General features: G+C 37.1%; 1 protein-coding gene across 2 annotated transcripts; it reads left to right on the forward strand.

The window, feature by feature from the left end:
* The first annotated feature begins 1,333 nt into the window (after window positions 1-1,333).
* Window positions 1,334-23,315, forward strand: LOC137937881 (proteasome activator subunit 4). 2 transcript variants are annotated; one of them, XM_068783064.1, is made up of 35 exons: window positions 1,334-1,500; window positions 3,044-3,146; window positions 3,297-3,409; window positions 4,313-4,435; window positions 9,314-9,415; window positions 9,512-9,677; window positions 10,233-10,349; window positions 10,526-10,593; window positions 10,673-10,774; window positions 10,871-11,087; window positions 11,257-11,490; window positions 11,574-11,701; window positions 11,842-11,959; window positions 12,048-12,266; window positions 12,354-12,503; window positions 12,606-12,682; window positions 13,034-13,242; window positions 13,365-13,566; window positions 13,659-13,738; window positions 13,846-13,963; window positions 14,064-14,234; window positions 14,515-14,683; window positions 14,843-14,886; window positions 14,985-15,027; window positions 15,102-15,247; window positions 15,448-15,542; window positions 15,757-16,658; window positions 17,074-17,334; window positions 17,438-17,533; window positions 18,172-18,350; window positions 18,814-18,895; window positions 22,092-22,216; window positions 22,542-22,634; window positions 22,727-22,880; window positions 23,065-23,315. In XM_068783064.1, exons 1-35 carry the CDS (start codon window positions 1,340-1,342, stop codon window positions 23,104-23,106), a joined length of 5,409 nt encoding a protein of 1,802 aa, XP_068639165.1. In that variant the 5' UTR covers window positions 1,334-1,339; the 3' UTR covers window positions 23,107-23,315. The 2 variants fall into 2 exon arrangements, with proteins under 2 accessions (XP_068639165.1, XP_068639166.1); XM_068783065.1 differs by lacking the exon at window positions 1,334-1,500 and having other exon boundaries at window positions 3,066-3,146; window positions 3,302-3,409.
* The last annotated feature ends 1 nt before the right edge of the window (window position 23,316 follows it).

Consider the following 23,316-nt stretch of genomic DNA (forward strand, 5'->3'; position numbering starts at 1 on the left):
TTTTAAATGTTGTTGCAAAAAAAAAAAAAAGAGTGTGTGAATTACTTAGTGAAGGTAAAAGTGAAAGAAAAATATTTTTTTTTGTGTTAATGTACGCAATGAAAAGTATCGAAAGGAAGAAAGAGCAAATGCGAGAAAGCAAGGTGAGAGTGTGCAAGAAAGAGAGCCACGCCTCAAAGTGAAATCACAGGGGAAAAGGATTTCACTTCACTTGTTTCTCTTAAAAACGAGTGAAAGTAAAGTACCTAGGAAATTCACTTTCACCCTCCTGTAAAAATGCACACGAACACGTTTTGCCTAGTGAAAGTGAATTCACTTTCACTTTTAGAGTGTATTAACATGCATGAGGAGTATTATTATAGTTTTTATATATTTATTTAAAAAAATTATTAATTTATCTTATTTTTTTTTCTGAATCCAAACAAGAGAAGCTACGCTTCTTAAAAAAAAGAAACTACATTTTTTTCTTTTTTATATGCATTCAAATAAGAGAAAGACAAGATTCATTTTTTTTCTCATTCTCTTCCTTTTCCCTTTCTTTTATTTATCTCAATTTTCTTATTACCAAACACAACTCTATTTACATAGTTTGTCATTTAAAGAAAAAAAAACAATTGGAATAAGGAACCTTAAAGGTTCTAAAGTTGTATAAGAATTATTAAATAAAGGTTTATATTTATTTTTATTATATTATTAAATATTTTGACAATATAGATATTTAAAACCTTAAAATGAGAAATCCTCTCCCAATGATAAAAATGAAACGTCATAAAAAGTGGATTTTTTTAAAAAAAATTTGAACTTAAAAATTTAACAGTAAGATTTTTTCTCCGGAAGACTCCTATGTGGCAGGCTGGCAACTCATACTCGTTGTAATGCGAATGGTCCATTGCTGACTGTACGTAATCTTAACCATCTGGCAGTAAATAAACACCTTTTACAGTTCCTCTCTTCGGTCCAGCAAATTCACCAACAGAGAAATGAACGAATGTTTCCCGGCGTGCGTTTGGCCACGTGACTCTTTATTACTGCTCCAAACCTCATGTTGGAAGTTTAAAACGCTGTCCGATTCTTCGCGTGGCCCACATTTCCCCCGGAGACGAGATCTTACCCGTCGGATTACTTGGGGACAGGATCTGAACCGGATCGGATGGTTATTTGGAAAAGTCAAGCTCCGGTGACAGGAATCCACGGCTGCTCGAATCGCTGACTTTACGGCAAACGAACTGCCTTTTCCCGGTCATCGGTCTTCTATTTCTTCAGCCCAAAGATACGAGCTATGTATAAATACCACTGGTGAGCAGCAGGGTAAACAGCAGAGTTGCCTCTCCGAAAAAAAATGCATCTCTACAATGCGTGGCTTCCGCCTCCTGTGGCAGAACAAACGAAGCGAGAGAAGGATTCGTTTGCTTCAATCGTGAAATCGGTGAAGGAATCATGGCGGAAGGACGATCCTGAATCCGTTTACGCGACTCTTAAATGGATTTCCGTGATTGACCTGTATGTCTCGTTTTTGTCTTGTGACTCCATCATATTGGTTGCCGAATTCGAGTATCCTAGTGTCTTAATGTTATTTGCATCCATAATTTTCCATTTCTTTTCATTTATGTTAAAGTCAATGACGTTGTGGCTCGAGCTAGTATCATTTCTTTACCTGCGTGAGAGATTGATCGTTATTCTAACCGACGAATATTATCATTTGATTTCGTTCGAAGACTTTTTTTTTTTAATTTTCTTCGTGAATAGTTACCTTTGGAACTTTGATGTAGTTAAAGATTAATTTCTGCTTTATTGGTGTCTTATGGGATCACTGATGGTTCTATCTACTTCATTTCTTTCCAAAGGAAAGGTTGAATTGGGGGAACATAGTTTTTTTGCTGAATTCTGTCATATTTCGAGTTAGTTCGTAGGAGAATTGTTGTTTTTGTGTGTTCAAATCAATGCTCTACTCATTTGGATTGAAGAACATTTCACCTCTTTTCTTTTTTATTAGTGTACCTTTATTCTAATTTGCTCTTTCTAAGCTTGACCGGCTTATGTTCGAGTCTGGTTTACACTTGCAGACAATCTTCGGCTGATTTTGAGTTAATCAAATTAACACGGAACATTTCTTTTTCCTTTTTTATTTAAAAGAATTGAACGAACGCCATTGACAGACAGTTGTAGCCGTTGCTCAACTACATATCATAGTGGTTAAGAACTCTTTTTTTTTTGTCTACTTTTTTTTGCCATTTCAATTTGTAATTTTAGCTTCAATATAGTTAACGTCTGTTTCAGCTGCTGTTAGAATAAGATTTTTTTTTCTTTTATGATTTTCCATTCTGTCAAATCTAGACAAAGCAGTATATTGTTTTACATCAAATTGCATTTTCGAAGACAAAAAAAGAAAAGAAAAGTTTCTTATGTTGGTCTTACCTTGTCTTGAGAATCTGCGGTTTCTATTAGTCCTACTCCAAAAAGAAGTGGCAATAAAAAAGAAAAGAGAAAATACAGTAAAAGGTTAATGAAGGCAAGAATGAATGAATGACATGGAGGAGAGCATGGAGGAGAAGGGAGCATGAAAGAAGAAACAGAAGTGCTTACTAGCTATGTCTTAGAGAAAGAGGACTGTTTTAGCGGTATGTTTAGAAGGTGAAAGTGAAGCATTATAGAATAATCAAAGTACTTGTTAACAACTTTGTGAATGGGCTGAAATATTTGGAATACATGTGGACTGTGTCATCTGAGAGACCATAGTGCTTCAAAACAGCGAATGTTGTTCTGGTGGTTCTCATCATTTTTTATTTCAGCCTATTTATAGCCTTTTACTTGTATTTGTGCAGCTAATATAGAGCTTTTCAACTGCTTTTCTTTACAGATTTCTAGATACAGTAGAACTTGTGTAATATCTAGTGTATTATCTTTTGAATCATGTTTTGATTGTCTTGATACCTCAACTGTCACAGCCCAGCTGGCAGGTGAGAATCCTGGGAAAGAAATGGGTGGTTAAGTTGATGTGATCATTGCCATACTTGAAACTGAACTTACTTTTTTCTTTCATCAGTTTTATCAGAGCCAAAAGTGAAGTTGATTTGGAAAATGTGGCCGAACTTGTGGAACTTGGGTTAGAAGTGTTTAACGCATCACAAGAAAAACTTTATGCGCAGGTAATAGTATTTAATAATTTTGTTCATTATTTCATTCACAACTATTTTTCCTTATCCTTTTTTTTTTATGATTTGCAATTGACTCTGTGCTGTGTACTCCTGTACGTTATTAATTTAGTTGTCATACCAAATTTCCTCTATGCTGATTAGGTTAGATGGGGGAATCTCTTAGTCAAATTATTGAAGAAGCATGGCAAAAAACTGTCCGTGAGAGTTCCTTGGCGACCTTTGTATGACACCTTGATGCATACTCACTTCAAAAGGTGATTAGCTGTTATTGCATGGTTCATGACTGTTTCTTTGTCAGATTTTCTTATTTGTCACCAAAAATCCCTCTTTTCTGGTAACTTCTTTTCTTTTAAATCTTATCAAGTCAAAGGTAAAAGAGAAGCATTTTTAGCATCTATACCAAGTAGAGTTTGCTCAATGCTGTGCACTTTCACTACTGTGGCTATTTGTGGCTAAGATTGGTTTCACCTTGTAGCATTTCCCTTTGAATTCATTAGAGTATTCCTGGAATGACATGGATCATTTTCTTGATCCTATAGCCAATTGTTTACTCATGTTGGAGATCAATGTGCCAGAGAACTGCTTTTATTACTTATAAGAAAAATGAAGCTTAAGCTGCAATAGGTAATGAGCTTCCATCCCACAAAGAGGGTTTGGAGTCACCTTCCTTGGTGAGAGCATACACGATATTATTTGCAGTTCGGAGAGTATGCTGCCATGATACAACTAAAGAAGTTCATAAGATATGAAAGTAACTCGGACTTTCCTTCATCCAGCTAATAACTATAGCTGACTCACCTTCTACTAGGACTGGGACTGGATATTTGAGCTTATACTGCTTTAAACCTTGGAGCAATGCCGTTAGTTCTGCCTCTGAGGAGTTTGCTAAATCCGAACAAAGTTGATATGTTTGATTAACAGTCATGGAAAAAAATTATTTGCTGTGTGCTCTTCAACCTATTCACTTCATCTACGTTCATGGGCTTTTGGCTACCCTGTGCTTGCAATGATTGCTACTTTTATGTCTCGCTTGGATTCTTAAAGGACAGACCTTATACTGTAACTTGTCTGTATAAGCAGACTTTGCATCTTGCTAATCATTAAACTGATAATTTATTGATACAGTTTTAAGAAGTTTGTTTTTATTTTGTGATTAGAAATACAGGACCAGAGGGCTGGAGGTTGAGGCAAAGTCATTTTGAAGCCGTGACATCTCTTGTTCAGTCTTGCAAGAAATTCTTCCCAGCAGGCTCTGCCTCTGAGATATGGTCTGAATTCCGGTAATTACATTTTTTTTTGGTAGTCTGTTTCTTGAAAATTTATTATATTGTTCTAGACAAATATTTCATTTAATCAAGAGGTTGAACATTGATTTTTTGAAACTCTCTTTTGATTTAATAAATCTTATGAATCTTTCATTGAGTTTTGGGGCTCAATCCTTCTCTCTCATGTATTCTTTATTTTTTAATGCAAAACATCTGTGATGTTTGACAAGTTGGAATTAATTTTGTATATCAGGGGTATTTCGGTTAGATGATTCATGAGTCTGAATTTGTAGTTTATTTGCCCACTGGTGTTATTGTACTTGTTCCTGATATGTGCTTAAAACCCTTTCCTCTCTTTTCTCTTTTGTGCTCTTTAACTGCTAGTTCTATGAATTTTTTTTTCTCTACCTGATCTTTCATTGAGAGATTTGATATGATATCAAAGCGAGTCCAAGCCGTTTCTTTTCGGTTGATTGGTCTGCATATGTCTTCTATGTGGGCCATGGGTGTATGTTTGCCACATCTTGGGCTGGTTGTTTTTTTAGGCTTGCACATGAGAGGAGTAGTAGTAGGTAAAAAGTTTAGTCTGTGATTGTATATGTGGACTTTGAGGATATTTGTTTTTGAATAGCAAGAGACTTTTATGAGGGGGGGAACAAAGGCCATGCCTAAACACGGTATGTGCCTAAAGTTTCATCATAAGAAAAGAAACTAAATGAAAACACAAAAAACAAGGCAAAACAACTAAGGAGCGACAAGGCTCTTGAGCAGGTTCAACGGCGATGGTATTGACAAGATGAACCCTTACCTTGTCAAATGCTCATTATGAGCAGGAAACCTGATGCTAGGCTATGTTGAGAGGACCAATGAGGTCTTCCACTTCCTAAAAAATGTGGAGGAGATGGCTTTGGGGGAGCAGAGCTATTTTTACCTTGGGTGATAATTGTGCTTGAGAATTCGAGGACTATGTGATTGGAGAAAAGAGAAATTGAAGAAGAAGAGAATAGAGAGGAGAGAGGAGAGAGGATTGCCGTAGAAAGGGAGAAGAAACAATTAGGTTTGAGATTGACCCCCTTCCCATATAGCTTCAATTCTGTGAAAGTACAAGGACTAAATTACTCCTCTCACATTCAACTCATAGATAATTTATTCTAAATACATAAACAACAAAGTAAATATAAAAACTGATAAGTCCATGCATGTTGATTGAAAGACAAATTATCTCAATAGTACATATGCTCCATGTTTAGGCTAGTTCATTGGAAGTGAGAGAAATTGTGGACAAAGTCTCGTGTTGCTTTGGGCTTGGACATGGACTAAAACATTGTTTTTAAGCAGGGGGAGTTTATTTGATCCTGTTCAAGACTCTCTTATTCTCCCCTTTCATTTTAATTGTCCTAATTATTTGAGGCTTGAACCCAAATTTGATCTATACTGAGGGGTTAAAAGGAGTAATTCTTCCCCACCTCCCCCCTCGCCCGCCCCTTGTTTAGTATTTAGTATACCTCTGGTGTGTTACTCATACCACTGTTACTACCTGTGTGAGGCCTCGGGTTAAAATCTCACCAGGGTAACTTTTAAAACTTTTGAGGAAGACATGAAAATTTTACAATGTTCTTCAGTCATTCAATATTTTGTAGCATACCTGGCCAAAAAAATCTACCTGGACCAAAATCTAGATCTTTGTGGAGAATACTCTTCAAGTTCATTGCTATACATCTTTCTCTCTCTCTATTGCCAATATTAGATTCTAGGGTTCATGCCTTTAAAACCTTGAGATGCTCTTTCCTTACTTTTGTGTTGGAGGAAGAAAGGACAAGAAGAAATTTTAGGGAGAAAAGAAGAAATGTGTGAGTTGAGAAGAGACGTATAAGGAGAAGAAAGAAGAGTGAAAGTGATGCTCGCCCCCTCCATGTCTCCTATTTATAATCATCCCAAGAATTATATATGACAAGAATACCCTTGACAAGGGGCTGAAATAAGAAGCTGAATAAAACTACCTTTAACAAGACATTACATATGAAATTTATTCTAGCTTACTTCTAACACTCCCCCTCAAGCTAGTGCATAAACATTATAAATATCCAACTTGGAACACATATCACTGAGAGGAGCGGCTGTCATTGCCTTTGTAAATATATCAACAATTTGATTTTTTGAAGGTACATATTCATACTAATAATTCCAGCTTACTGCTTCTCTAGAATGAAGAGACAATCTATCTCTATCTACTTCATTCTTTCATAGAAAATCGGATTGGATGCAATGTGAATAGTAACTTGATTGTTGCAATAGAGTTGCAAGCAATCTTCACATCATGATTTGTGCTCGCACATAATTTCACATTCGTATCCATAAGGGTGTCCATTGGTTGACATCCAAGCATACTTGTCTCTTCCAACAAGTCTAGTACATATTTTCTTGGTGACAAAATTATATCGTGTCTAGATTATAAGATTTCAATCTCAAGCAAATATTTCAGTAACCCAAGGTCTTTGGTCTAAATTTTTTTGCATAAGCCTAACTTGATTGCTTGAATGGCATCTAAGTCATTTCATAATAGCATCTATATAGACTGCCATAATAATCACCCCCACATTAGTATGGTTCACAAACACAGAGTGAGCAACTGCACACCCCTCAAAACCAAAATGTATACTAACAACATTGAACTTGTGAAACTAGGCCCTCAGTGACTGTTTGAGCCCATAAATAGATTTCTTGAATCTGCACACCTTCTCTCCCTCAACAAAAAATCCAGGTGGTTGTGGCATTAAGAAGACATTCTTCATATTTAATTGATAAAAAGACTATTTGAAGTTTGCAGCAGGAGAAATAAGAATGAGTACTGAGTTAAACATAGCAATTGGAGAGAAGGTTTCCACATAATACACACAATAAGATTGTGTACAGCCCTTTGCCACCAATCATGCTTCAAGTCTCACAATGTTGCTATCCAGATTGTGTTTGATGGTGAACACCCACCTACTACTTATTTGGTGGCAAGGGGGTGAGTTCCCAAGTCTGATTTGTATATATGGCTGCTATCTCTTCTTCGATAGCAGCTTTCCACCCTGGATGTTGAAGAGCATCTTCATATGACTGCGGAATAGGCATAAAGAATAAGAAAGGAGTAACAAGTGGAAGAAAACTTGTAAGTAGAAAAAAATGGAAATAGAGTGAGAGGTGGATGACTGTTTGGTGCAGGCACGAGAGGATTTATGAATGACAACAAGTCTATCATCGTACTGTGACCCAAAAACAATAGGTGAACTAGGAGAATCACTAACCTCAGGAGTGTCCACAAACACAGGAGGTTGGTTAGCCAGAGGAGTAATAGCCTCAGAGGGTACCTCGATTGGTGAGTCTTCCAATGGCTCTAGTGGTGCCATAGGCCTCAGCATGGGAGGAATAGTGCTGAAGCCTGGTGAAGATTTTCTGAATAGTGCTGACACCCGGTGGAGAGTTGCTGAATAGTGCTGAAGCCTCAGCATGGGATGTTTTCTCACTCAACGGAAATAAAAATTACTTCAACCATGAAAACTGAGGAACTCAACCTATGGTAGCAGCAGCAAAAAAGAAAAAAAGGAAAAATAAACAATAATCTGCGATGTATGGGACTGCAGGTTTGTGTTTTTCTTTTTCTTTTTTTCTTATCTTCCTTCAAAGAATCAACACTCAGAGAGCTGTCGGGAAGATTTTCTAAGACTCCTCTGCTGCTGCTATGAATTGTAACACTTTGTAAGGTTTGACACCGAAAAAGAAAGTGCAGATTGTATCGAGATAAATTAACATGTATTAATTTCATGAAGTACTGCTTAGTTCTAAAAAAAAACAAAGTTGCTGATGCATAAACTCTAAGCATGACCCTGAGAAGAAGGAAAGAGAATCTATACCTCAGCAAGAAGGTAAAGCCAGAAATTTAACTCAGAACTTCTGTAAATTATGCCATGCCATGCACAGCCTCTCTGTGCACCAAAAAACAAGCATAGAGCAGTGACGGTATGAACCTTAGAATCTTTGCTCTCATATCATGTTAGATTCTAGGGTTCATGCCTTTAAAACCTTGAGAGGCTCTTTCCTTGTGTTAGAGGAAGAAAGAAGGAGAAGAAATTTTAGGGAGAAAAGAAGAGAAGCATGAGTTGAGAAGAGAGAGGTATGAGAAGAAAGAAGAGTGACTGAAGATGGAGTTAGGGCAAAAAGTGATGCATGCCCCCTCCATGTCTTCTATTTATAATTATCCCAAAAATTAAATATGACAAGAATGCCCTTGACAAAGGGCTGAAATAAGCAGCTAAATAAAATTACCTTTAACATGACATTTCATATGGAATTTATTCGTAGCTTACTTCCAACAGCCAAGATATGTTTTTTGATTTTTCCCTTTTCTGATATTTTAAACTTTTCTGAATTATTGTTCCTGCTATAAATCTCCACTGATTGCATACAGACTCTTGATTATTTGTGACACGGTTTAGCATTTTTAGACATCAATGTAGATCTTCTGTTTATTTGCCTCTGTAAGATGTTTGTCATACTATTCACTGATTTTTTGTCCAGCTTCTTCAGCTATCCCAATCAGATCTTAGCTATAGCAAGAATGCAGCAGTTTTCATATCATAGGAATTATAATAGTGCATTTTTCTATGCCTCTTGTGTCATTTATACTTATATATCTTGTTCTGGGATAATGTGCTGTTTTGTCAGTAAAGTTATTTGCCTGCATGCAGCACTCAGTTCTCACTCTATATCTGCATGTGGTTCTGTATGTTTTCATTTCAACCTTAAGCCTTTTAAAGATTTTTCACTCTCCGAATCCATTACCTACAAGAATAACCTTTCAACATTTGATAAATTCAGTATTTTGCTTTATTTAATTGTGCTGATTTGCAGAGCCCTGCTGGAGAATCCATGGCACAACTCGTCGTTTGAAGGTTCTGGATTTGTGAACCTATTTCTTCCCACAAACATGGAAAACAAGGATTTTTATTCACAGTATGGATATACGACCATTTACAAAGAGTTTTCTGTTCTTTTATGAAATAATCGATTGTTTGCTCATTTTTCTGTATCGCTGTTTTGGCATAACAGAGATTGGATTGAACATTGTCTGGAGCTATGGAATTCAATACCAAATTGCCAATTTTGGGACATTCAATGGACTGCTGTTATCGCGCAGTGTATAAAAAGCTACAGTTTCATTAACTGGGAGCAAGTCTTGTCGGTGCTCTTTACTCGATACTTAAACATGTTTGAAGTGCGTTTAAACTTTTCCTTCTTAAATTGTTGAAACATGCATGACATGTGGCTATTCCTTAAATTTCTTACTTGTCTAGCCGACCTACACAACAAAAATGTGTATGTTTCCCTATTTGTTTCATGACATTGGGGACTTTATGGCTATGGCTTTGCATTTCATGTGACTGTTAACTCTGTTTATGGTGATGGCGAGTTTGCTGCTGTTAATAGACTCATGTTTTTAACTTGATTAACATTGATGCTTTCTAAAATCCGTCTGGGTCTCTGGTTTCTGCTGTCTTTTTTGCACTCCTTTCTGGTATGGTATTCTCTTAAGAAACATTCCTCTGATTTTTGTAGTTGTAGGGACACCTCCTAACTTATGCTTGTTATTTAGGAAGGAGGCATCATATCAAAACTAAATACATACCGTTTCTAAATTTATGCTAAGATTTCTGATAGAAAGTTGATTGTTTACAATGTTCAATATCTACGAAAGTAATGCAGAAATATTGGGTTCTAACCTTGAATATACTGGATTTTAAGTTGATGGAGTACCTTCTGGTTATTGCAGGTTCCTGTTGGAAGTGGAAATGGGACATACCCCTATTCTTTGGATGTTCCAAAAAATACAAAGTTCTTATTTTCCAGCAAAGTGGTTACACCAGCTAAAGCTATAGCCAAATCTATTGTGAGGAAGATACTTGCTTTCTTGTCCTTTGAAATTATTATGATTGATTGGGTGGTTTAATCTGTCATATGACATGTCTCTACATTTCCCTTGAGTACATTCTCTTTAATGCAAAACCTGAAATTTTTTAAAATTTTGATTTATAATCCATCTCCTTTACTTGGAAATGTTAACAGGTTTATCTGTTAAAACCTGGAAGTTTGGCACAAGAATACTTTGAGAAAATGATTGACCTCTTAGAGCCGTATGTTTCACATCTCAGGTTCATTTTGATGAGGAACTTCTTTCTGGCTTCTCACTGCTGTCATGTCTAATTGCTGTAGATATTATCATCCATCAAATGGTGGTCGCTGGACTTATTCACTTGAGAGATTCTTGCGTTACTTGCTGATTTTCTTCCAGAAACGCCTTCAACGTGAGCAACAGTAAGAAATTTATATCAGTTACAGGAATTTAAGTTCCTTTTTTTTTGTCTAAATAATGAATGGAATCTGCTTTCTGCTGAAACCATCTTAAATTAGGAAAAAGGATGTGAGTAGAGGGTCAGAGTTGCATTTGGGAAAATCAGAGAGGTCTGCTTTTGTTAAAGTGGTCATCAAGTTAATTGATCGTGGTCAGTACAGCAAAAATGGATCTCTTTCTGAGACTGTTGCCGCCGTTACATCCATTTTGGCATATGTGGAGCCATCTGTTGTGCTTCCATTTATCTCATCCAGATTCCATCTAGCCTTGGAAACGGTGAGTATTTTTGTAACTATTTCTTATTGCCTTGGATGTGTTGATGACGGTCTGTTTCTATCTTATTCAGATTTAGAATTAGTCATTTTTTACAGTTCCACAGCAAAAAACTGCATTTTTGTAATTCATTCTTGTCCGTATTCCTATGGGTATTTTTTTGCTTACTCAGATGACTGCCACCCACCAATTGAAGACTGCTGTCACATCGGTGGCATTTGCTGGACGTGCACTACTTTTTTCTTCTCTTGCTCCCTTGTCGGCAATTTCAGAGTCTATTGGCAGTACAGATGTCTTCATTGATCTTCTTATGAGTTCTTTATCCAATGCATTGCTTGGTATGGATGCAAATGACCCTCCTAAGACGCTGGCATCCATGCAATTGATTGCATCCATTTTCTCCAATGTAGGTCCTATGCACTTTTGTTAAACAGGCTTACTTTTCTTGAGACTTGGTTTTACCCAATCTGTTATGTTTCTGTGTTGCAGTTATCTGTCTTAGATGATAACAAAAGTCAGCCTGCATTTCTTTCAACTATAAATTTTTCTGAGTGGCTTGATGAATTCTTTTGTCGCCTATTTTCTTTGCTTCAACACTTGGAGCCCAGTGGTGTTTTGTAAGTGATGGCATCATAGTCTTTGTTTTATTTCTGCACTTTTCTTTTAACATCTCTGTTGGACTTTATGGTCAAAAGAGTTTCTCTTTCTTTTTTTCTTTATTTGGAAAGTAACTTTGATTGATTAATTGCTGCTGTAGAAATGAAGGCATCCCCTCATCAGCTACATCAGGAACTTTCCTTGTTGAAGATGGTCCTTACTATTTTTGCATGTTGGAGATATTACTGGGGAAATTGTCCAAACCTTTGTATAATCAGGTTTGTACCTTAATTTCTTTTACTAGATGCAGGTTTTGAACAATAATAAGTTTATGTTCTTGATCTTTACTTTGTTAACCATCTTCAGGCATTGAGAAAGATCTCTAAATTTGTCAAAGCAAATATTCTTCCTGGAGCTATTGCTGAGGTTGGGCTTCTTTGTTGTGCATGTGTTCACTCCAACCCAGAGGAGTCTGTCGTGCACCTTCTTGAGCCCATTTTGATCTCCATTATCTCCTCTTTAAGAGGAACCCCTGTCTCAGGCTTTGGTGGAAGAGGATTTCTTGATGCATCATTTACAACAAAGGTTCTGTCTTTCCCTCGTACTTAAAACTTTGTGAGCTACACATCTTTCATGGGAACTCTTAAAATCAGGATGGAATTGCTGTTGCAGGCAACACTTTCACCAGCTCTTGAGACGGCAGTGGATTATCAACTGAAGATATTATCTGTTGCCATCAGTTATGCTGGTCCAGCAGTACTTCGTTGCAAGGATCAATTAAAAGAAGCAATAGCTTCAGGATTTGAAGCACCATCGTGGAAGGTTATCAGTTGCCTTGAGTGTTTCTTTTTCTTGTATGAGATTTTACTTTCTCCAGTGGCTTCAATATTACTGGCTGTTGAAGATTTGTTTACTGCCTGATAGGTTAATGGTGCTACTGACCATTTGCTTCGATCACTTCTTGGTAGCATGGTCCTTTATTACCCCGTCGAGCAGTACAGGTATGGGATGACTTAGTTCCTTTTGTTGTAACCTTTTCTTTCCTGTAGGCTGTTTTTGTGTGTGGGATTCAGAGTCCTAGAATTCTATTTCCAGAAAAACAGGAAGCCTAGACTTCTTAGAAGATCTGATTTTTTCTTCTTAGACTTCTTGAACTCCAAACCTTTTCAAAGGGAAGAGGAGTTCCATTACTCTCTCTCTCTCTCTCTCTCGGTTTTTGGGATCAGTAATTGCAAAGAGCATATCAACTTTGTGCTCTGTAAATCAGAAATTCATAGTCTGGGAATCTCTAAGCAATGGTAGAATTCCAGTATAACGGAATTTTGTTTAACATTCTCTTGTGTGATGCCCAGGTGTCTGTCATGTCATCCTTTAGCAACTGCATTGGAGGAATGGGTTAGCACAAAAGACAATCTAAGCAGTATGCTTTCCTTGGGACCCAGGTGGCATATTCCTAGTGATGAAGAGATGTTGTTTGCTAATGAACTTTTGGAGTTGCACTTTGAATCAGCTCTGTGTGATCTTCTACGGATTTGCAAGGACAAAATTCATACTGAACCTGGTAAGTAACAATCTCTATCACTATAATGTGGGACTTCATTGATCCGGTGTTTTCAGAGTGGTAATATTCCTAAACATGATAACTAGTACTTTGAATTCCATATGCTACAATTTACTGTCTAGGATGTGAGAAGGAGCACCTGAAAGTGACCTTGCTGCGGATTAACTCTTCAGTACAAGGCGTTCTATCATGCTTACCTGATTTTCAGCCGTCCTGTGATGGTTTGGGTTATGATCCTTTTATTATTGCTGGAGCATCTGGGGCTGCTGTTGGTACCTCAGAACTTAGAGAAAAAGCTGCCGAGACTATTCATACTGCTTGCAAGTAATGTGTACCAAATATTATTTCTTTCTTATAGAGTTTATCATTTACTGTCCTTTATTTACTAAATTTCACTGTGTGCTTATACTTGGCAGATATTTACTAGAGCAAAGATCAGATGATAGCATTCTTCTGATACTCGTCATTCGTATAATGGATGCTTTAGGGAACTTTGGTAAGGACTTTGGGAGTGAAAAATTGCGATATACACACCTTTATAAAAAAAATAAGTTGCTGTATATGGTTTGAGATATAATCCATCTTTTGATAACTATTATGTAGGAAACTTGGAGTATGATGACTGGTCCAACCACAGGCAGGCATGGAGATTGGAATCTGCAGCCATAATAGAGCCTCCAACAAATTTTATTCTTTCCATGCATGGTCGGGGAAAGAGAAGGTCAATCTCTTCTTCTGCTAAGCTGCAGTGTGGGTTGAACTCGTTAAAAGTTTCTGCTGTTTTACAGTCTATTGCAACTTCCAGCCTCCTCTCTTTTCAGGCCTAGGTGGGCACTTGTTGACAAGACATACATGCATAATACATGGAGATCATCACAAGCATTGTATCACATATACCGCACAAATGCCAAGTTGGCTCCTTCAAAGCATGTTGTTCTTTTGATGGACAATCTTCTAAAGCTCTCTCAGCACAATTATGAGACTGTTCGCTCGTGAGTCCTATCTCTTAATCTCTCTTAAAATGGCTGAAGGTTTATACTGTGTTCAAACAGCGTTCCTCTTTCAACAGCCAATATTGGTGTATTTTACATGGACATTGACAAAACAATTGCTTGTTCTTGGCTTTTTATTCAAGTTGTTTGTTGCTCAATTTTGGGGATCTTCTGATTCTTCATGGCTTTAGTGGTTATGAGAGAATGCCTTCATCTAGATGTTTTTCAGGTTTTTTCTTTTGTATCCTCATCAATTTTACTTAATTAAGTACATCTTCAGGCTTGCTGGAAAATCACTTCTAAAGATGCTCAGACGTTGGCCATTTCTGATTTCTAAGTGTGTTCTCACTCTTACTGAGAGCTTGGGTAATCCAAATGCTCCTGACCATGCAGTCCTTGGTTCCTGTAGTGTCCTTGCAACACAAATAGTCCTTAGGCATTTGACCACGGTATGCTAGCCAAGTGACATCCTCTTACCTTAAGGGTCTCTCTTTCTTAATACAATTTCTCATCTTTATCCAAAAAAAAAAAAAGTGAGATTTACTTGTTGAAAATTTGAAAGAATGGCTTCTGTTTTTCTGACAATATATTTGATACTCATGTTGAAGGATCTGGAAGCCTTCTCTTCATTCCTTTTGGGTATTCTCTCAAGGTAACCTTTTTTGGGAAATGCATTTGAATTTGTTTAACAATCTGTCAGCCATCGATCTTCTTGTGAGATGGGCATTTATTTCTCTCATGTTTCTGCAGTTCCCATCATGAGTCTTTGCAGGTCCAGAAAGCTATCAATGAGGTAATTATTTTATTGATGGGAAGTGTTTGGACCTTTATTTGTTGTCATGATTGAGATCCATTTGATATCGACAGCTTTTCATCAAGTACAACATCTACTTTGCTGGAATATCAAGAAGGTTGTTTAGAACATCTGATGGTCTGTCTGATAGGCCAGCATTTCTGGAGTTAGTTTCTCAGATTGGTTCTAAGAGCTTTGATAGTTCTGGCATACATTGGCGGTAATTCTTCTTTATCTTTTATTTTTCAAGTATTTTATATATTGCCTATTGTACTTGTTTCCTTTCATGCTTCCTCTGTATGATGAAGATCTTTGGAAGTTTCTTTATGAAACAAAGTTGTTTTTTGTATATATCAATGTCTTATCAACATGCCTTCTTATATGATGCACCCGGAAGTTAGAATGGTTCCTATTTTTCAGGTACAATCTGATGGCTAACAGAGTATTGCTATTGCTAACCATGGCTTCTAGGAGTCATTCAAACTCACCTTCCAGGATTCTTGGTGAAACTGCCGGTCAGTTCTTATTATAGATATTTAATTGGTTAACTGCACAAATGTAGTCCTAGTGACTTTATGTTTCTTACCTCTTTTACTGAGATCTGTTAATAACTTGCTAACTAAAACTAAAAAAATTGTCATGCACCATCAGGACTATTTTAAGATTGCTTTACCTGTTATGAACTTCAACTGCTGTTGCTTCATTTATGATTGTGTTTACAATTAGCAGGACACTTCCTAAAGAGTTTGAAAAGTCAACTTCCTCAGACAAGGATGCTTGCAATCTCGGCACTAAACATCCTGTTGCATGAATCACCACACCGTCTTTCGAATCAAAAGGATGGACAATTTGCTGGGGATGTTCAAAACTTTGCCAACTCTTCTCTTGAAGAAGTTTTGAGTAAAGTATTTCAGGAGGAGGGATTTTTTGCTGAAACTCTGAATAGTCTTTCTCATGTCCATATAATCACAGATACTGAGAACACATCCTCTAGAGGAAATCGTGGGATGTCATCCTTCCAGAGCTTGGCAGACAAGTCTATTACAAATTTCTATTTTGATTTCTCAGCTTCATGGCCACGCACACCCAGTTGGATCTCTTTGTTGGGACGTGACACTTTCTATTCAAACTTTGCACGGATCTTTAAGCGACTGATACAAGAATGTGGCATACAAGTTCTATCTGTGCTTCATAAAACATTAGAGGAGTTTTCGGGTTCAAAAGAGAGATCAAAGCAGTGTGTAGCTGCTGAAGCTTTGGCTGGTGTACTTCATTCTGATATAAATGGACTTCTAGAGGCCTGGGACAACTGGATAATGAATCAACTGGAGATGATCATTCTAGCCCCATCTGTTGATTCCATTCCTGAATGGGCAGCTTGCATCCGATATGCTGTTACTGGGAAAGGGAAATATGGGAAAAAGGTTCCTCTCCTGAGGCAAAGAATTTTGGATTGCCTGGTCAAGCCTTTGCCTGAACTTGTTGCTACTAATGTAGTCGCTAAGAGGTATGCTTTTCTTTCAGTTGCACTTATTGAAGTCTCCCCTCCGAGTATGCCAATCACCGAGGTGCAGTTTCATGAAAAGCTTCTGCAAGAACTGCTTGACAATATGATGCATTCATCTGCACAGGTATGTTGAGTGTCCTCATCACAAAGTTAAAACTGGTAAGGATTTCAATGATTACTCTGCTGATGGCCTCAAGAGTGATTACAAGATGATGATTTATCAATTGATTTCATTAAAAGAGGAAAAGCAATGGGAAGTAAAAATCATGTCCTCATAAAATGTCAAAGGCTACTAGCTAAGATGCCTAAAGAGCAAGATCCTACTGATTTATTCTATTATTGAAATAGAAGTTTCATTTTGTTGCTATGAGATCCTTAAAATCTTTCTCTTCTATCTTGCACTCTTCTACTGATCAAGCCTGATAGAATTATTTTGTATTTATCAGTCAACTAAGGATAATCAATTTGACTCACAAAGTATATAATTTTTGTAACCTCTTGGGTCATTTATCCAGTCACTAATTGATACTATGCGGCAGGTAAGGGAAGCCATTGGTGTAACTCTTTCCGTCTTGTGCTCAAATATGCGCCTGTTGCTTTCACATAAATGGGCAGAAAACAGTAACTGTCTGCCAAAGGATATCGGAGGATGGAACTATCTTCTGATAGAACGAGCTTCTGAAGCAGCTGTTAATATCCTAAACATTAATCAATCAGATGCTGCAGAGCCTTCGGCTGATTTAAACTATGAAAATGGTTTCTCAAGTAATCAGTTACAGGATATTCGGTGGATGGAAACGGTACAATTTCCATATATTTCTTTTTCGTGTTTTTTTTTAAATAGATAACATCCCACTGATTTTTCTAATGGTATTTACTCTGAAAAGTATTTTGCAAGTGCAGATGTTCCATTTTATTATATCATCGTTGAAGTCAGGGAGGTCTTCACACTTATTAGACCTCATTGTTGGTCTTCTGTATCCAGTTTTTTCATTACAGGTTCGTAAATTAGCACAATTTAGAGCTGTGCTACTCATTGGAAACTTCTTTCACAGTAAAACTTTTTGTTGTAAAGTGATTTCTTTCTCTTTGCTTCTGATTTTCAGATTCTAACAAAAATTTATAATATTTGCTTAGCCATTTTTACTTCATTTTCTCAGTTTTACATTGAAAATCTTGTTAAGTTTTTTAAATTTCTTTGAACTAAATAGATACAGATGAAGGTCTGTATCAAAACAATTCTGTTACTCAATGAACTTAAGATTTGCACATGTTGTGGTTTCCCATTGATAACATTGGCTTTTAAGTGGAGGGGACATTATCAAACTTCTTTGAACTTATTCAGTATTAGGACTTCTAAATAGTGAATCTTTATCAAAACATGGCTCAATTCTTATGGAACTAGATAATCTGGCAATGCATCTTAAACTACCAACCCTTTTCCTTTATATCTGGTATGTTTCAAATTATTCTAAAATACTTTTAGTTCACTTTTGTATGATTATTTGGAGTCGAGGAAAAGGTGTTACACCCCAACATTATTGGGATCAGGCTTTGATCTTAACCATGATGATTTATGCTAGGAATTTATTCATAAGATCACCTTGAAAACTGAAGGAAGCTTCTGTTGTTTTCAGGAAATATCATATAAGGATCTGTCATTGTTGGCCAAGGCAGCTTTTGAGTTATTCAAATGGAGGATTATTCCACAGCCCCATCTACAAAGGGCCGTTTCAGTGCTTCTTTCTTCTGCCAATGATCCTAACTGGCGAACTAGATTTACGACTTTGACATACCTACGAACATTTATGTATAGGTAAGAAGCTCACCATACTACCACAAGAACTCCCTTATCAGATAGTTTTTGGCTTCATATGATTTCTGTGGGCATTTGATATCTTTTCTTGTATTTTTACATTATCTGAATTTTCTAATTTCTCTGATGGGTAATGTTCTCTTAATGCTCATCTAAACCTGAAGCTTTGTCAGATTCCCACACCTGTTCTGCTATATATGGTCTGTTCCAGTAATGTAGATGAATGTGGTGTACCTAAAGATCGTGGGACTGTAGAGTATCTCAGTTTGTGGATTATGTCTGCTTGGTTTTGGCTTTTAACTAATACTTTATATTTGTACATATAAAGGCTATATGCTACTTATGCTTCTAGGATAACCTTAATTTTCTGCTCTTTCAATGGTTCATCATAGACCAAGGTCAAAGTCTAAGATGATTATACAGCTTAAATCTATTTCTAATAGTTATACCTTTTATATAATAGGCATACTTTCATCCTCTCAAACATGGAGAAGCAACAGATCTGGGAAACAGTTGAGAAGCTTCTTGTAGACACCCAAGTTGAGGTAAGGTTTTGATAAATGACTTCTTTCATGAATTTTTAGTGGAAGGATTTCTGGTCATTTAAAACTTAAAAAATAGATTTACTCTGCTCCCCTCTTTTTATGTATTGTTCTCTTGGAGGCTAAAAATTGTGTTAAACACACTTTGATCAAGACCAACTGACATCATCCCCATCTATAGTATTTGGCGTCCACCTCTCCTATTGATTCTTCTCTCTCTGGATCTTTCTAGCTTCCACGACATGTAAATCCCTTTCTTCCGTTGTGTTGCATTGTCACTGGTAGCCATAAGTGTCCATATTAGCTGCAATTCTGGAGGGAAACTATGGACTTGACTTAACCTTTTTGTAGACAATATTGATTCATCTGTGGGACCCTTTTTGGTGCATAATTACTGAAAGAGTTTTTTCTTGAGATCAAACATTTGATGCTTAGATTGAAAGTTTTACTTCATGTCGCTGTCCTCAAAAGTAGCAACTTCTGAAATTAAAAAAGAAAAAAAAAAGATTTACCTGATGAAAGTGTGTATTTTACTCTGGTGAAGGCCAAAAAAAAAAGGAATTTACTAAGTGTGCACCTGGGTTAATGGATGGTCAAGGCCCAATGACCTGCTTTCAATTGGTCCCAGTCACCTCTCCTAGTCAGTTTCGATACACACACATGTATGTGTGCATAAATACATGCATTTATATGAAAAACAATCACACTTAGCATTAAGGGTTAAAACAAGTTGATCGGCCTGAGCTATGCTCGTGTCTTAACCACCAGGCCAAAGGTGTGATCATCCCCTTCTCTTTGAGTTTGTTGGGGGGGGGGGGGGTTATCCCTCCTAAGATTCGATAGAAATGAGGGGTGTCACCATTTCTCCCCTTGTAGAAAGGGGGAGGGTTACACCTTTCTCTTTGTTGGAACAATGTTTTGACAGATAAGAGAATGCGAGGAAGGGTGTGATCCTCCCTGCTTTTTGGACCTAGAGGGGCACTGCCATCCTTTTCTACAAGAAGAAGAGAGGGAAAAAGAATGGAGGGAAGAGACAAAGAGTACCTTCTTGAAGTTACTTGAGGTTTGAGCGAATGATAGGTTAGGGTTTAAGTTTCTTTTATTTAACCATGGCATTTGGGTGAAAGACTGTAGTTTTGAGTTGGTTCATGAGCCACCAAGCTGAGCTATGCCTTGATTGGTTTCGACTCGTATTGGCAAACTAGCTTGACTTAGAGCTCAAGGTTGGATAAAAACCAAAGCCAGATCGACTTGCAAGTCAGCTTAGTGTCACCCCTAATTAGCCCCCTAGTGCCAATCTATTACCGAATAAGACTAGCCCCTTAGTGCCTTTAACTGAGGAGAGATTGATATATTTTGTTGGACAAAGAGGGTAATAGGGTGTGTTGAAGGGTTGAATAGTTAGTGTATAGGAATTAGGGTAAAAGACTAATGTAATGAAAAATTATTTAATGAGAAATTTGTCGTTGAGTAGGGGAGCTGGAACCCTAACTCATTTTTGTCATCTCTTTGTGTATTTGTGTCTTCTGGCCAAACCCTAGATAAGTTCCAGCCTTCTTTCTTGTCTTGCTTGGAAAAGGTTACACATTTCCCCTGATGCAAGCACTTTTTCTTCCTTCTAATGTACAGGCACATGCTATCCCATGCCATTGTTTGACACTGTAACTTATGGATCATGGTATAATGATAAATCACAACCCTTATCCTGTTGAGAGGGTGTCTCCAACACCTATAAGGGGTTGGGAGCCACCACCTTTGGCAAGAGAATCTGAAATATTATTAGCTTCTCTAGGGGTGTGCCACCATTCAATTTATTTTTATTTTTTCTGAATGTTGAATGAATGAGAGGGTGTCTCCAACACCTATATGGGGTTTGAAGCCAACACCTTTGGCAAGAGAATCTGAAATATTATTAGCTTCTCTAGGGGTGTGCCTGACAGTGGCTAGCCAATACAACCCAACAGACCGATCTGTTAGGTGCGGAAAACTATCGCCTACAAGAGTGGACGGAACCACTCTGACACCCACTCCGCCCATTCTTGACCGCCTTTCACGGGATTCGAACGCGGGACGTGGCGTGCCCAGCTCTGATACCATGACAGCGGCTAGCCAATACACCTAACAGACCGATCTGTTAGGTGCGGAAAGCTATTGCCTACAAGAGTGGACGGAACTACTTTGACAATGCCGCCATACAATTAATTTTTATTTTTTCTGAATGGTGAATGAGATAGAGAGAGAGAAAGAATAAAGATCTGTATTTTTTTTTCAAATATTAGGCAAGTCTTCCAAGTGGTGGCATAGTTCCTTTCATCCAACCGATTACATTTGCTGGATCATTTTCAATGATCACAAAGAGTAGAGAAATCTTTATAAATAGCTTGAATCCATTCAAAATTGCCCAGATCCATTTGTTGAATCACCCTCATTTTCTTTTCTCTCTCTATTTTCTTGATCCAATAAGAGTTTGTTTGGAACCCCTAGAAAAGAAAAGAAAAGAAAATGAAATGAGAATTTGACCATTATTATTCCCAAAAATAGTTAGTAAAAATGAGATAATGATCAAATTCTACTTTTCACTAATTTTTTTTGGGAATAATAATGGGCAAATTCTCATTTTCTTTTCTTTTATTTTCTTTTCTTTTCGATGGGGTTCCAAACAGTCCCTAAAGGTTTATTGATGGAAAGAAGAATTTGTGGGATTTCATAGTTTTGTGCATCTTCACGCGTTCAACACTTAAGATTTTTTTAGTGGCAGAAATTTGTTAAAAAGAAAAACCTCCTAAGGTGGCAACTATAATGCCATGGCTTGGCTAATCAACATTCAGAAAGGTTACACTTGCTAGTTGATCTGCAACAAAATTTCCCTATTTAATAATATGAGATCACATAACCAAAAGCGATCTCCCTGAGTTGTCGGAATCGCTGATTAAATCTCCACCCCTTAGCCCGTGAGAGTACCACTTTTGAGTCCCTTCTGTAATTACAAGTGCAAAGAAATACTTCTTTTTACAAAATGATATCCTAGAAAGATCATTCTTTTTTTAAATAGTATCTTAAATTGTTCATTTTATGAACAAAAAGGGTTTGTGCTGTTTATTGGCTTGTTCTAAGTAATATCTCAAACTAAAAAGAAGGGTCCGAAAACAATCTTACTATTTAGCACACAGTGTTTCTCTGAAGAATGTTACTGCTTCAGGTGAGGGAACACGCTGCAGCTGTTCTAGCGAGTTTGTTGAAGGGTGCAGATGGAGTTGTAGCCACAGATTTTCGTGAAAGAGCATTTAGAGTGGCAAACTCAATCCAAAAGACAAGAAGATTCAGGTAATCTTTTACCTTTGTCTTTTAATTAGCTGAATTTTGTATAAAAATAACAACTCAAAATTGTAATCTATTAGATATAGTAACTAGTGTGTTTCTCTAAAAGACACGAGTGCTTGTTTTATTACTCATAAGGTGGAGAACCTACTCTCGGCTTTAATTCAAACATTCTGTGCACTTAAAATTCATTTTCATCCATGTCTAACCCTATTTGTGGGTAGCTAGTTGTGTATGTCTTGTGGACGAGAGGTACATAACAAAAATCAAATTTTGTTGGATCTTCAATTTATATATTGTGATGATAAGAGATTAAAAACTGATGGCGCAGAAACAAGAATTCGGGTCAGTCTTTATCTTCCGTACATGGTGCAGTTCTTGCTTTGGCAGCATCTGCGTTGTCTGTTCCGTATGACATGCCCAGGTTTGTGTTCCCAAAAGAGAGGGTGGTTTTGCGTAATTAGTTTGTAGATCCTCTCTCAGTCATGTATCTAAATTTTAACGGTCTTGTCTCAGCTGGCTGCCTGATCATGTAACCTTGCTTGCTTGGTTCATTAGCGAGCCTTCACCTGTAAGATCTACAGTGATGAAATCAGTAGCAGAATTCCGTCGCACACATGCTGATACCTGGAATTTTCAAAAGGATTGTTTTACTGAAGAGCAGCTTGAGGTATGTTTTTGCAAGAAGTGCCTATTAGTTAGGTTTATAGCAGGTCGCCTTGAAGTATTTTTGTCATATTAAATTGTCAAGCATATTTGATGACCTTTAGTCCACTGGACTTAAAAAACTTTTTCCCTGATAAGTGAACTGCGCTTTCATTGAGTACCCTCTGACACTTATTGTTGACGTGCAGGTTCTGGCAGATACATCATCATCTTCTTCATATTTTGCTTGAATCGAGCAGACCTCGCATGAAAATTAATAATTGGGAAGGGCAAGCGGTGAGTAGGAAAAATGAAAACGTCCACATTCCCACCATATTATGTTCATACATGAGACAATATTTCCAAAATACTCTAGCTGTATCATGTACTTGCATGTACAGGTTATTCATTGTTATATGTAACTCTTAGTGCATTATTTTTCCCTTTAGGGGGGTGTCAAC

This window comes from Aristolochia californica, unplaced genomic scaffold (assembly GCF_029961685.1).
Source record: "Aristolochia californica isolate CCGP_79_NKW_82.1479 unplaced genomic scaffold, dmAriCali1.0.hap1 SCAF_7, whole genome shotgun sequence".
Taxonomy (NCBI): domain Eukaryota; kingdom Viridiplantae; phylum Streptophyta; class Magnoliopsida; order Piperales; family Aristolochiaceae; genus Aristolochia; species Aristolochia californica.

What these genes read in the sequence shown, in the direction of transcription:
- LOC137937881 (XM_068783064.1), top strand. Translation starts at nt 1,340, where the DNA reads ATGCATCTCTACAATGCGTGGCTTCCGCCTCCTGTGGCAGAACAAACG. An exon ending in AATTATGAGACTGTTCGCTC is followed by an intron (nt 14,235 to 14,514) that starts GTGAGTCCTATC and finishes GTACATCTTCAG; the next exon opens with GCTTGCTGGAAAATCACTTC. An exon ending in TTGTAGACACCCAAGTTGAG is followed by an intron (nt 18,896 to 22,091) that starts GTAAGGTTTTGA and finishes TTACTGCTTCAG; the next exon opens with GTGAGGGAACACGCTGCAGC.